General features: G+C 42.5%; 1 protein-coding gene across 2 annotated transcripts in view; it reads left to right on the forward strand.

Annotated features, from left to right (window-relative positions):
• Positions 1-14,685, forward strand: part of EVC2 (EvC ciliary complex subunit 2) — a 270,686-nt gene that overhangs the window by 59,472 nt on the left and 196,529 nt on the right. For both annotated transcript variants that reach the window (XM_040335408.1, XM_040335409.1), the window contains one exon: positions 6,573-6,629. In XM_040335408.1, coding sequence (XP_040191342.1) covers positions 6,573-6,629 — 57 coding nt within the window. The remainder of the gene's footprint in view (positions 1-6,572; positions 6,630-14,685) is intronic.

Here is a 14,685-nt window from a genome sequence, read left to right on the forward strand (position 1 = left end):
ACCATCAGGCCACTTCAGCGGTGAACCGATAGAAATGGCCCGTCGGACCATTCTCATCGGTTTGGAACAACCGTGTGTACACGGCCTAAGAGTGCAGAGGTGTGAGCAAAGTATTTTATACTCCCTGTCATACCTTTTTTAGTTTGAATTTGTTGGTGTTTTTCCCCCAAAAAATTCCAGCCAGGCTTACATTGGGGCGGGGGGAGGCATATGGGGTTTAAGCCCGGTTCACACTGGTGTATTTTGACATGTGATTTGGCATTTTAAATCCGCCGCAATTGCTGGAAATGGCATCGTCATAATCGTCCCATCTGCGGCGTTGCACCGATTTCAAAAAGTAGTTTCTGTACTACTTTTTGCGATTTCGGGCTGCAATTTACATTGACATTTACACAGATGTCTCTGAAATCGTGGCCAAAATCGGGACTGACAAGCGGGAGTGAAATCATGCGAGTTCAGCTGAACTCTCACGGCTTCATTCCCGCAGCCCAGTGTGAACCTGGAGTAGCTTATAAAACATACATTGGGGGTTATTTACTAAAGGCAAATCCACTTTGCACTACAAGTGCACTGCCAGTGCACTTGAAAGTGCAGTCGCTGTAGATCTGAGGGGGGACATGCAAGGAAAATTAAAAAACAGCATTTTAGCTTGCACATGATTGGATGATTAAATCAGGAGAGCTTCCTCTCATTTCAGATCTTCCCCTCAGATCTACAGCGACTGCACTTACAAGTGCACTTGTAGTGCAAAGTGGATTTGCCTTTAGTAAATGACCCCTATTGTGTTCATCACAAAATACATAAAGTTGTGAAAACTGCAAAGTTGTGAAAAAATAATAAGTAAATAAAAAGTCCACAAATGAAATCTTGAGACCACGTAAATGGATCCAATCCACAGTGCTCACAACATAGATGAATGTGACAGCAACAAATTGTGATTAGTGAGCCCACCACCAGCCTCTTACAAGAAAGACAGGCCCCAAGTTCTAGGAGGTCTGACATAGCATGAGGATGTAAAACAATGTGTCTTCTGATCAAAAGAAAATCAAACAGCACTTCACATCGGGATGAGGCTGTACAGTCCTCCTCCTGTATCTATAGGTGGCTCAATCAAGAAGAGAGGCCTCCATTAGTGTATTACCATTTCAAATTTAATAAATGAAGGTTAAAAAAATACTTTAATACTACAAAGCATAAGAAAATGCCGCTGTGGCCAGCTCCAGCAAAGAGCGGGTGACGCCAGCGCAAGCTCCGCCCTCCCACCGAAGTACGTTTCGTCTAAACGGACAATGTCAAGAGGATCAGCTTCAAGCTGATTCTTCGGAGGTCTCTCTTCTTGATTGAGCCACCTAGAGATATTAAAGGGGGCTCCCAGATTCCGATAAGCCCCCCGCCCGCACACCCCGACTATCAACGACCAGGGTTGTCGAGAAAAGGACCTTGTCCTCATCAACATGGGGACAGGGTGCTTTGGGGTGGGGGCGCAGGGCATGTTGAGGGCATGCGGCCTGGTGTGGTTGCTCGTCCCCACCCTCTTTCCGCCCTCTAACCGGCCAGCTGCGTGCTCGGATAAGGGTCTGGTATGGATTTTGGGGGGATCTCCACGCTGTTCCCCCTCAAGATTCATACCAGAAACAGTGTCTGGGATCGAAGGCGGATCCCTGTACATTGAAGTCGGACTTCAAGTCGCAGGGCAAGGTCGGATCCAAAGTAGTACGACTGTCGTGTCGTACCAGTGTGAACCCAGCCTAAAAGACCTCTCCACAATTTGGACACAGGTGTTCTACCCCTTCCCCACTCAAAATGAAAAGTTTATTCTGCAGAGATACTTCCCTATAAATCCAACTTCCACTTTCCATAAAGCTTCTTCTTCAAAAAAACTGATTAATAGGAATACCTGCACTCATCCTTTCCTCTTTGATCTTGAACCAAATAATGCATTTTCTTGTCAAAGCGAATAATTTGTGTTCTCGTCAGTGGAAATCAATAAGTAATTTTCTGCCGTTCTCTTTCATGGGTGGTTGGACAGAGCTGCTCTTACATTGCGAATATTTACATTGCGGCTTTCAAGTGAGTCTTTATGGTTCCATATTTGAGCTTTTGATTGGAATTTAATGGCCCCGCGCTTTTTATCTTATTGCGGTATTCGCAGTCTGAAATTGAAAATGCCATCACAGTTTTGTCTGCTGTCATTTGCTACGTGAGATCACAGTAAATTCTCATTCTGTGAGCAGGTATAACCAAATCACTTAGAGACTTTCACCTGCGGTAACCCCTTTTACCATGTTATCTACACACAGCTTGGCACGTAATGACAATCGATCACAACTGGACTTATGCAAGAATACGGCCTTAAAGCTGAAAATCAAGCAAATTTAACCACTTAAGGATGGAGTCTCTTTCTGAGATTTGTTGTTTATAAGTTAGAAACATTTTTTTTGCTAGAAAATTACTTAGAACCCCCAAACATTATATATATTTTTTTCTAACACCCTAGAGAATAAAATGACGGTTGTTGCAATACTTTCTGTCACACCGTATTTGCGCAGCGGTCTTACAAGCGCACTTTTTTTTGGGGAAAAAATACACTTTTTTAATTAAAAAATAAGAGTTAGCCCAATTTTTTTTATTTGTAAACAGGAACAAGGCCCGATTTTTTTTATATTGTGAAATAAAATGTTAGGCCGAGTAAATTGATACCCAACATGTCACGCTTCAAAATTGCGCCCGCTCGTGGAATGGCGACAAACTTTTACCCCTAAATATCTCCCTAGGCGATGTTTAAAAAATTCTATAGGTTGCATGTTTTGAGTTACAGAGGAGGTCTAGGGCTAGAATTATTGCTCTCGCTCTAACGATCGCGGCGATACCTCACATGTGTGGTTTGAACACCGTTTTCATATGCGGGTGCTGCTCACTTATGCACGCGACCTTGGTGTGGTGCGTTTAATTTTTATTTTATTTTTTTCTTATTTATTTTAGCTTTTATTTTTTACACTGTTCTTTAAAAAAAAAAATGTCACTTGTATTCCTATTACAAGGAATGTAAACATCCCTTTCAATAGAAAAAAGCATGACAGGACTTCTTAAATATGAGATATGAGGTCAAAAGACCTCAGATTTCATATTTAGACTATATTGTATTTGTAATAAAAAATAAAATAAAAAAATGTCCCTTTTGAGAGCTATGAGTGGAAGTGGCGTTTTGATGTTGCTTCCGCCCTGCAATGGAGAGACGGGTGGGGGCCATCTTGCCCTCGCTCGTCTCCATACCAAGCAGCAGAGAGGACTTGATCGTCTCCGGCGCTGCCGACGGCTCCGGTAAGTGGCGGAGGGGACCGAAGAGCGGTCTCATTAAGAGAACACGTTACCAAAGAAATCATCACACTGAGGGCTATTTTTAGCGCTAAAACACCTAAAAAGCGCCTCCGTGTGAAAGGGGTCTAAGGTTCTATAACAAACCTCCTGAGGGCTTCACAGAACAGCTGTATTTATACTGAGATTAAATTACACACAGCTGGAGTCTATTTACTAACTAGGTGACTTCTGAAGGCAATTGGTTCCACTAGATATCAGTTAGGGGTATCAGAGTAAAGGGGGCTGAATACAAATGCACACCACACTTTTCACATATTTATTTGTAAAAAATGTTGAAAACCATTTATCATTTTCCTTCCACGTCACAATTATGTGCCTTTGTGTTGGTCTATCACATAAAATCCCAATAAAATACATTTGCGTTTTTTTAGTTGTAACATGACAAAATGTGGAAAATTGCAAGGGGTATGAATACTTTTTCAAGGCACTGTATACTACCCTAGCCTGTCCACATACTCCTACTACCCTAGCCTGACTATATACATATATACATACAGTATAAACATTTTGATTTTTTTTTGTTGGGGTTGGGTGCAAGTGGCTGGTCTTGCCTAGGGCACAGAATGGTCTAGCACTGGCGGTCATATATAAATATAGAATGGAAGTTCAGGTCGCAAAATAACAAAAACTAAATAAAAATACTTGCGGGAAGAACATGATATGATGATTTTAGAAGTTCTTTTATTGTCGGAGCTCTGGAAACACTCGAGGATGAGAAGGGTTCAGAAAGAATTAGCAAGCACCTGAGAGATTTATTGCCCACATACAAGAGTCATGTGTATTCTTACTTGTGTTTGCTTTGTGTAATTCCTCTAGATCTGTGCAGTAATGCAGTGTAAAACGTTGCCTCTGTGCATGAGCTTCCTGTAATAAAGACCAGCCACTGCTGCTCTCTCTCCTTGTGCAGTGTGACTGGTCTTGTCTCCGCCCCCTCCTGTAGTCTGCAGGCAGCTTGTAGTGGGTGGAGCCTGCTGGGCCCCTTCTACAGCTCTCTGCACAGGCCATTTACAGCACAGTGGTGATGTCATTGCTACTTTTACAAGGCAATATACGACTATATACGTTGGCACTTTAAAGAGGGATATCTCTGTTATGGCAGCTGCTAGCTGCCATAACCCAGGTATCCTCGTCTTCAGGCGGCGGTCCGGTTTCCGATAATGGTGGTCTCTGCGGCGGATTCACCACGAGATCGCCGTTATCGACAGCAGGAGAGCGCCGCTCTCCCGTGCCCTCCTTTTTTTTTTATTCTTTTATTGCATTTTAGTGTAAATATGAGATGAGGTTTTTTTGACCTCAGATCTCATATTTAAGAGGACCTGTCATGCTTTTTTCTATTACAAGGGATGTTTACATTCCTTGTAATAGGAATAAAAGTGACACAATTTTTTTATTTTTATTTAAAAGAACAGTGTAAAAAATAAAAGGTTAAATAAATAAGAAAAAATAATGTTTTAAACGTACCCATGCCGACGAGCTCACGCGCATAAGCAAACTCATACGTGAGCAGCACCTGCATATGTTTAAACCACACATGTTAATTATCGCCGCAATAATTCTAGCACTGGACCTCCTCTGTAACTCAAAACATGCAACCTGTATAATTTTTTAAATGCCGCCTATGGAGGTTTTTAAGGGTCAAAGTCTGTCACCATTCCACGTGCGGACGCAATTTTGAAGCGTGACATGTTGGGTATCAATTTACTCGGTGTAACATTATCTTTCACAATATAAAAAAAATGGGCTAACTTTACTTTTGTCTTATTTTTTTTTTCAAAAAAGTGTATTTTTTCTCAAAAAATGGCACAAATACGGTGTGACATAAATAATTGTAACGACCGCCATTTTATTCTCTAGGGCACAGGTGTCAAACACAAGGCCCGCTGGCCGAATCCAGCCCTCCAGGCCATTTCATGTGGCCCTCGCACCTCTCTAGCAGCTGCAGGAGAGCTCCAGCCCTCTTCTGGTTCTCCTCCAGACCCTGTACTTTCTGCTTTTAAGCAATGCATCCAGCTTCTTCCCAGCAGCAGCATAAGTAAAGGGGGGTGCACTGTGATGTAAGGGAGAGTGGGGGACTCAACTTCTGATGGTGGGGTGGCTCTTAACATCCAATGTAAAAGGAGGGGATGCGCTGGACATCTAATCTTACAGATACAACCAGACCTTTTGAGGGCAATCTTAATGCTGATGAGGCGGCCCACGATGAAATTGAGTTCGACACCCCTGCTCTAGGGTGTTAGAATTTTTTTTATAATGTTTGGGGGTTCTCGAAAAAATAAATTGTTTTCAACTTGTAAACAACACATCTGAAAAAGAGGCTCGGTCCTTAAAGCGGAGGTTCACCCTAAAACAATTATATACCATTCCATCCAGCATACTGCCGACATCTACAGTATGCTGTTTTTTTTGTTTGTTTGTTTTTTCGCTGTACATACCGTTTTATACTTCTTTTTCTTTTCTGACTCCCTCAGGGAATAGACGATCCTATGAAGAGGCGTAGATGACTGACATGCGGATTAGGGGCGTCACGCGTTCCGAAAATAGCCAGACTGGGACTCGGTGCTATACGGCGCCTGCGCACAGACTAGGAGCCGTGTAGAGCTGACTTGCGCAGGTGCCGTATATAGCAGAGTCCCAGTTCGGCTATTTTCGGAACGCGTGACGCACCTTATCCGCACGTCAATCATCTACGCCTCTTCATAGGAACGCCTATTCCCCACGGGAGTCAGAAAAGAAAAAGAAGTATAAAACGGTATGTACAGCGGAAAAAAAAAACCCAGCATACTGTACATGTCGGCAGTATGCTGGATGGAATGGTATATAATTGTTTTAGGGTGAACCTCCGCTTTAAGGAAAATATTTAAATGAGAAGTTTTTGTGCTCAGAATTCTCTTTTAAAGCAAATCTATCAGTTCTATATAAATGAAGGCCGCTAAGAATACTTACAGTTTTTACAAAATAAACATTTTCATGATAGTGTTCCTTTTCACCTTTTTGTAAATCCCACAATGGTCTCTACTAATGGAGTACACAGTGAAGATCTCCAGTGGTTAAGCACTGCCAGGGGACTATGATTACTTGCTATGGCGATACGTTTTCTATCAAATAAATTGCCTGGTTTGTTCAGTGTGTTGTGTTTTTATGCTGCTTTTGCTGTTATGCATGTTTAATTTTCCCTGTAATTCTACTTTTTACAGTCCAGAGCTGTCGTCCCTGCTTCTCCTGGAGGTGTGACGTTCCAGAAATGTGCAACAGTGAGTGTAATGCCTGTAATAATATGCAAAAGTTTTGACAAGCGTGAAAAAAATACGCTATGGCCTCGGTCCATATGATGTAACGTCCAGGAGTATTACCCCACCCAGGAGCAATAGGTGTTGTGTACATAATAAATGGAAAAAATACTGTGCTATATGCGAACAAATAAATAAGCCGCAACTAAAAGGTGAAAATACACACCAAAATTACAATAAAAAGGGATGTATCTGCGCTGTGACATATAAATTATATACAAGGGCAGACTGACAACTCATGGGGCCCTCGGGCAATAGGAGATTAGGGGCCCCCGGGCAATAGGAGATTAGGGGCCCCCCGGGAATAGGAGATTATGGGGCCCCCAGGCAATAGGAGATTATGGGGCCACACAGTACTGTATACACACATACAGTATACATACACAATATACACACACAGTATACACACACAGAATGCACATACAGACACACAGCACACACACACACAGTATACATACACACACTGAGAAGGTACTGGAGAGGCAGGGCAGCTATAATCTTCAGATTTTTAGACCAAAAGGATGTCGGTAAGGGACATTTCAGGGACAGATGTAAAAAAACACAGATTTTTACATACTGTCCCTGGTTTTACTGAGGCTGGCAACCCTGATGGGGCCCTCGAGCAGTGCCCGAGTGCCCAAATGGTCAGTCCGCCCCTGATTATATATAATGAATATATATAAATGAATAAAAATGACTGACAAATAATGTGAAAATATCAAAAAAAATTCAAAGAAGTCCAGAAACAACACCAAATATTCTTCTTAAAGCGGGGGTTCATCCGGACATACAATTTTTACCCTTAGTCTGATGCTCATTTTGTCTAGGGGAATCGGCTAGTTTTTTTTTAAATCGAAGCCGTACTTACCGTTTTCGAGATGCATCTTCTCCGCCGCTTCCGGGTATGGGCTGCGGGACTGGGCGTTCCTATTTTGATTGACAGTCTTCCGAGAGGCTTCCGACGGTCGCATCCATCGCGTCACGATTTTCCGTAAGAAGCCGAACGTCGGTGCGCAGGCGCAGTATAGAGCCGCACCGACGTTCGGCTTTTTTCGGCTACTGGTGACGCGATGGATGCGACCGTCGGAAGCCTCTCGGAAGACTGTCAAGAAGGAACGCCCGCTCCCGAAGACCCATACCCGGAAGCGACGGAGAAGATCGCTCTCTACAACGGTAAGTAATGCTCGGATTTTAAAACAACTAGCCGATTCCCCTAGACAAAATGAGCATCAGACTAAGGGTAAAAAATTTTTTTAGGGTGAACTCCCGCTTTAAGTGATTCAAATGAAGATAATCCGCCACCAAAAAGTGAATGCACTGTAAGGAATACACGCTTACCAAATGGCAAGCAAGGATAGCTTGTGGCTAAAAAACCCAGCCCGGGCCTTTAACAGTGGACTGCAGCAACTGCCAGTAGTAGCTAGGAGATCAATGAATCCACAAACACGTTCGGACTGCCGGTAGTAACCGGGGGATCGATTGAATCCTCAAACACATGTGCGGATGTCACCCAAGCAGATAAAGTACTGAAAAGGATAAAAGGACTCGCCATAGTGAAATTCCGTTGGATATATAACATTTTTTAATGAAGATAAAAAACTTACAAACACGAACGTGTAAACAGCATGTATATGGAAGCCGTCCGGCTAAGCGAACGCCCGTCCGCTCGGACTAGAAAGCGATGACGTCGGCACGTCTCCTCCTCCATAAGCTTTTGTCCCGAGGTGTATGTTTGTACCCATATACCTGTTTACACAAGTACCAGTGCATATCCGCATACAGCTATTGACTTCTTTGGTTGGGAAATATGCCTGAATTGTACTTCATAAGGTCCCAGGCGCTAATGTGCATGAGGCCTTATAGACCAAAATTTTGGTTGATGGTCACTACTAGTGTTCGGCGAGCGGTTCAGACCAAGCATAGGTTTGACCCGAACATTGCCCTTTCGGGGGAATACTCGAATTTGTGGGGTGCTTGGCGGGATGTTCGCCCGCCGAACGCTGCACAGTGCATCCCAATCCCCCCAATCCATACCAGGCTCTTTGGCCTCCGTTAGAGGCTGGCATACCACACTGTGTAAATCATTTAAAAAAATTAGCATTGTAAATACTGATTTTTCAGCTGTCTTCAGGCCGGTCATGTGACTTGGGCTTCTGCGGGTGGAGCCGAGCGGCCACGTGATCTCCCCGACTGACGTCTGAGGGAGATCACGTCCCCTCCAGCAGAAGCAATCTATCGGAGCTGGAAAGTGGCCGCGAGTTATGTGACTCAACTGAAGACAGCTGAAAATCAGTATTTACACTGCTCGTTTTTTTAAATTACATACATAGTGTGTTATGCCAGGCTCTAATCGAGGGTCTGGCATAGACTTATACAAATGGGTTCACAAACCCTTTAAGGCCAAGGGACAAAGAGAGATAGACTGGTACATAGGGCCAGATTCTGAAAGAATTACGTTGCTCCACGGCAGCGTAACGTATGTGATTTACATTACACCGCTGCAGGTTTACAGCGTAAGTGCCTGATTCACAAAGCTCTTACCTGTAAACTTGCGGCGGTGTAACGTAAATCCGCTCGGCGCAAGCCCGCCTAATTCAAATGGGGCGTTCCCGTGCCGAACGTACTGCGCATGCTCCGTCGGGAAAATTACCCGATGTGCATTGCGCTAAATGATGTCGCACGGACGTCATTTGTTTAGACGTTAACGTAAATGGCGTCCAGCGCCATTCACGGACGACTTACGCAAACGTCATGGATTTTTAAATTTCGACGCGGGAACGACGGCCATACTTAACATAGCTTAGAACACCTAGGGCTCAGCCCTAATTTTACGCGGCGTATCTCGACGGAAACAACGTAAAGTTAGATAGACGGGCAGCGCGGACGTTCGGGAATCGCCATAACTAGTCATTTACATATTCTACACCGACCGCAATGGCCTCGCCACCTAGCGGCCGGCCTAGAATTGCATCCTTAAGATCCGACAGTGTAAGTCAATTACACCTGTTGGATCTTAGGGCTAGCTATGCGTAACTGATTCTATGAATCGGCCGCATAGTTAGGACGGGCGGATCACAGAGATACGACGGCGTATCAGGAGATACGCCGTCGTATAAGGAGATACGCCGTTGTATCTCTTTTGTGAATCTGGCCCATAGTACCCATGTAGAATTAAAAGCACAAATTTAATAAAGCCTTCCAGATTGTATGAAGTCACTAAACACCACAATCCTAGAGGGTTTAAAGGTCAGACCTTCCAAAACAAAATGGTTAAAGGTAAAGCCTGGTGGATCTTTCGTTCATCAAGCCTGGTAGACTGTGTAAGTCTCTGGCTTCCTTTATGCATTGGATATTTATGTATTGAGATTCACAGCAATCATTCAAGGCTCTGTACCTTTCCATCATATCGTCTTTTCACACCTGATTTTTATAATATGTGTAATATAAAATAAATATTTCAACATAGAGATTTCAACCCTTCATAATGACTTCAGCAGGTGCACAGATCTAGGAACTCATGCAACAAAGGTCTTGTTAATAGAGAGATTAATGACACGAAGGTGGTTTAACTTTTCAGCACCTACCAAAAAATGAAATATCAGTTTTGAGTGGGCTTGCTCTTTAAATTTGTGTATTGAGTTGGCAATAAATATGTTACCATTTGAGTGGTGTTTACTACCGTGTTTCCCCCGAAAATAAGCTATTTTCCAGGAGAGCTGCAATATAAGCCCTACCCCCAAAATAAGCCCTAGTTTAATATGCTTGTTAAATCCTAGAATCCTCTCTATTACAGTAGTATATGATGTACAATGTGTGTGTTTCTGTAATATAATTTCGGGGAAGAGAGCTCCGGCCGGGTCACAGAAGCGCAGTTCGGCGCTATAACAAAGGTATTTGCCACAATTATATTACAGAAACACACACATTGTACATTATATACTACTGTAATGAAGTGGATTATAGGATTTTACAAGCATTTTAACTCAGTTCTCACTGGGGATTTCTGCCAGGCAGGGAGACAGAGGGGGAGAGAAGCCAACACATTACATGGTAAGACCTATACCAAAAATAAGCCCTACTGTGTCTTTTGTTGCCAAAATTAATATAAGACCTGGCTTATTTTCGGGGAAACACAGTAATATGTTAAATACTAATATAATACTAATAATTAAAATACACACATAGTTGCTGATACTTACTTTAATCTCACAGGTACTAAATCATACATGCAGTCCTGTTGTCAAAGCCCCTCCTAGTTTGTGTCCGCCTTGGCATTTTAATGTTGTATGTTCCCAGTTGCTAGGTAGTACTAGGTAGAGGTCAAGTGCAAAGTGTTTACTATTTATAACATGTGCTGGCCATAAATTATTCCTCATAATATAGATAGCATAGTCGGATGTTAAATAGAAGCCTGTGGCACCGGACCCCTATTTCTCAATCTGTGTACAGATAATTCTATGAATACACAATGACTTGGATTGCAGAGACGACGCTAACCTCCGGCGCCTCTCACAGCCCATGAGAAACCAAATTTAATATAGCAAAGCTTTATCAAATCTGTTAAGCTGGGATTGTTTTCCCTAGACAGACGTTGTGAATTGCACAATAGAGATTTTAATTTGCGTGCAGAATTAGTTTGTTATGAGCATTATATATTTTTTAGAGAGGGTTTACATCTAAACTGTGTACTGTGGCTCAGCTATTCATAATCTGTTCTCGGGCCGCAGGGAATCTCATGGATGCAGTTAAAATTAATGGCAAGGTCTATACATAAATATGTGTGTAATGCTATAAGGTTATTCATTAATGTTTGTGTTACATGCAAATGTATGTAAGTATACCAAAAAGATGTACGAGCCCAACATTTTATGACAAATTCTGGGCCTAGCATTTCGGTAGCTCATTCATATTCAAGGGTAATATACAGTGGGGATCGAAAGTTTGAGCAATCTAGGTAAAAATTTGTATTAATGTGCATAACGAAGCCAAGGAAAGATGGAAAAATCTCCAAATGACATCAAATTACAGATTAGACATTCTTATAATATGTCAAAAAAAGTTAGATTTTATTTCCATCATTTACACTTTCAAAATTACAGAAAACAAAAAAATGGCATCTGCAAAAGTTTGGGCACCCTGCAGAGTTAATATCTTGTACTGCCCCCTTTGGCAAGTATCACAGCTTATAAACGCTTTTTGTAGCCAGCCAAGAGTCTTTCAATTCTTGTTTAAGGTATCTTTGCCCATTCTTCCTTACAAAAGTCTTCCAGTTCTTTGAGATTTCTGGGCTGTCTGTCACGCACTGCTCTTTTAAGGTCTATCCATAGATTTTCAATTAGGTTGAGGTCAGGAGATTGTGAAGGCCATGGCAAAACGTTAAGTTTACACCTCTTGATGTAATCCCCCGTGGATTTTTAGGTGTGTCTAGGATCATTATCCATTTGTAGAAGCCATCCTCTCTTTAACTTCAGCTTTTTCTCAGATGGCATCAAGTTACCATCCAAAATTTGCTAAAATGTTATTGAATCCATTTTTCCTTCTACTCGTGAAATGTTCCGTGTGCCACTGGCTGCAATACAACCTCAAAGCATAATTGATCCACCCCCATGCTTAACAGTTGGACAGAGGTTCTTTTCATTAAATTCTGTGCCCTTTCTTCTCCAAACGTACCTTTGCTCATTCCGGCCAAAAAGTTATATTTTAACCTCATCTATCCACAGAACTTGTTTCCAAAATGCATCAGGCTTGTCTATATGTTCATTTGCAAAGTTCAAACGCTGATTTTTGTGGTGAGGACGTAGAAGTGGTTTTCTTCTGATGACTCTTCCATGAAGACCATATTTGTACAAGTATCTCTTTATAGTGGAATAGTGTACCACAACTCCAGTGTCTGCCAGATCTTTCTGGAGGGATCGTGCAATCAAACGTGGGTTTCAAATTTCTTTTCTCACAATCCTGCGAGCTGTTCTGTCTGATATTTTTCTTGGTCTTCCAGATCTTGCTTTAACTTCCACTGTTCCTGATGACTGCCATTTCTTAATTACATTCCGAACAGAGGATATTGACATCTGAAAACGCTTTGCTATCTTCTTATAGCCTTCTCCAGCTCTGTGAGCGTCAACTAATTTCACTTTCAGTTTTCTAGACAACTGCTTAAAAGAACCCATGGTGCTGATTGTTGGGGCAAGGTCAGATGAGTCTGGGCATTTAAAACCTTTGAGATTGACATCACCTGGTCTTCCCAGACGATGATTGAGAACAATCCATGACACTGGCAGGTCTCAGCTTTGCAAAGGGGGCAGTGCATGCTATAAATTCTGCAGGGTGCCCAAACTTTTGCAGATGCCATTTTTTTGTTTTCTGTAATTTTGAAAGTGTAAATGATGGAAATAAAATCTAACTTTTTTTGACATATTATAAGAATGTCTAATCTGTAATTTGATGCCTTTTGGAGATTTTTCCATCTTTCCTTGGCTTCGTTATGCACATTAATACACATTTTTACCTTGGGGTGCCCAAACTTTCGATCCCCACTGTGTGTGTGTGTGTGTGTGTGTGTGTGTGTGTGTATATGAGATATGGAACTAACAATGAGCTGTGGAGGACAGAAAAGGGTATGGAACCAACAATGAGAGGCGGAGGACAGTAGATGGTATGGAAACAACAATGAGTTGTGGAAGACTGGAGAGGGTATTGAACCAATAATGATCTGTGGAGGACAGCAGATGGTATGGAAAATAGTTGTGGAGGACAGGAGAGGGTATTGAACCAATATTGAGCTGTAGAGGACAGTAAAGGGTTTGAAAACAAAAAAGAGCTGTGAAGGACAGGAGAGGCAGGTGCATGGGGTCGTTATGGAGACCCAGCCCCATACTCCCTTGGGGCCCCTTGTCACTACCTCCCAGCATATCATAATCCTTGTTCCTCAGTGCGGCTCCGATTCCCCCAGAGGGATCTTGCTCCTATCTCTGACCGTACAATGTGCTATTCTCAGTGTGAGACACAACCGGACAGCTTCATGAGCTCTCCCTGTATATAATCATTGTGCTCTTGTAAAAAGCTCCATTGGATGTCACCTCTTTAATAGATTAAAAAAAAACTTAGGATAGAAAGTAATATTCAGCTTCCCAAGCAAGTTTGGCTTTCCTTTTTTTGATCCTCTATTGATTAAAGGGAATTCATACTTATCCTATCCTGATGGTCACTTGCTGGCCGATTTTATCTGGTGAGCGCATTTGAATATTTTGCGTTGGGTGGAGCACGACTTCTTTGATTAATGAAGCACTTTATTTCACGGAATCACAGTGTTGTTGTTTATACATTGGGTTATTATCATTCATGTTTCATTATTTATTTGATTTTTCTAATTTTTTGTTTTGGCAGTTTTTTATATTTTTTATATATCAAAGATATATAATATAAAAATATATATAAGCTGTCAGTTGTAGTGGGTGCTGTCAAGCCCCCCTCCCTCCACCCCCATCATTGAAGCTGTGATAGCGGCAGTGTGAGCGGGGGAGAGGCGAGCTACAGGATCTCAGAATGTTTCGCCCCCCCCCTTTCTCCTGTCAGCAGTGCGGGAGGAGAGACAGTGGCTCTCTCATTACTTTTGCCGCGTTGTTAATCTTCTGGAACTACATGTCCCATGATGCTCCAGACTAGTGGAGCATCATGGGACATGTAGTTCCAGAAGATCAACAACGCGGGGGAGTCAATAAGTGAAGCGCGGTGAAAGTAATGAGAGAGCCGCTGTCTCTCCTCCCGCACTGCTGACAGGAGAAAGGGGGGGGTGGGCGAAACATTCTGAGATTCTGTAGTTCGCCTCTCCCCCGCTCACACTGACACTGCCGCTATCACAGCTTCAATGATGGGGGTGGAGGGAGGGGGGCTTGACAGCACCCACTACAACTGCCAGCTTATATATATATTTTTATATTATATATCTATGATATATAAAAAATATAAAACTGCCAAAACAAAAAATTAGGGGGGCTTGACAGCACCCACTACAACTGCCAGC

The sequence above is a fragment of the Rana temporaria genome, chromosome 1, assembly GCF_905171775.1.
Source record: "Rana temporaria chromosome 1, aRanTem1.1, whole genome shotgun sequence".
NCBI lineage: Eukaryota > Metazoa > Chordata > Amphibia > Anura > Ranidae > Rana > Rana temporaria.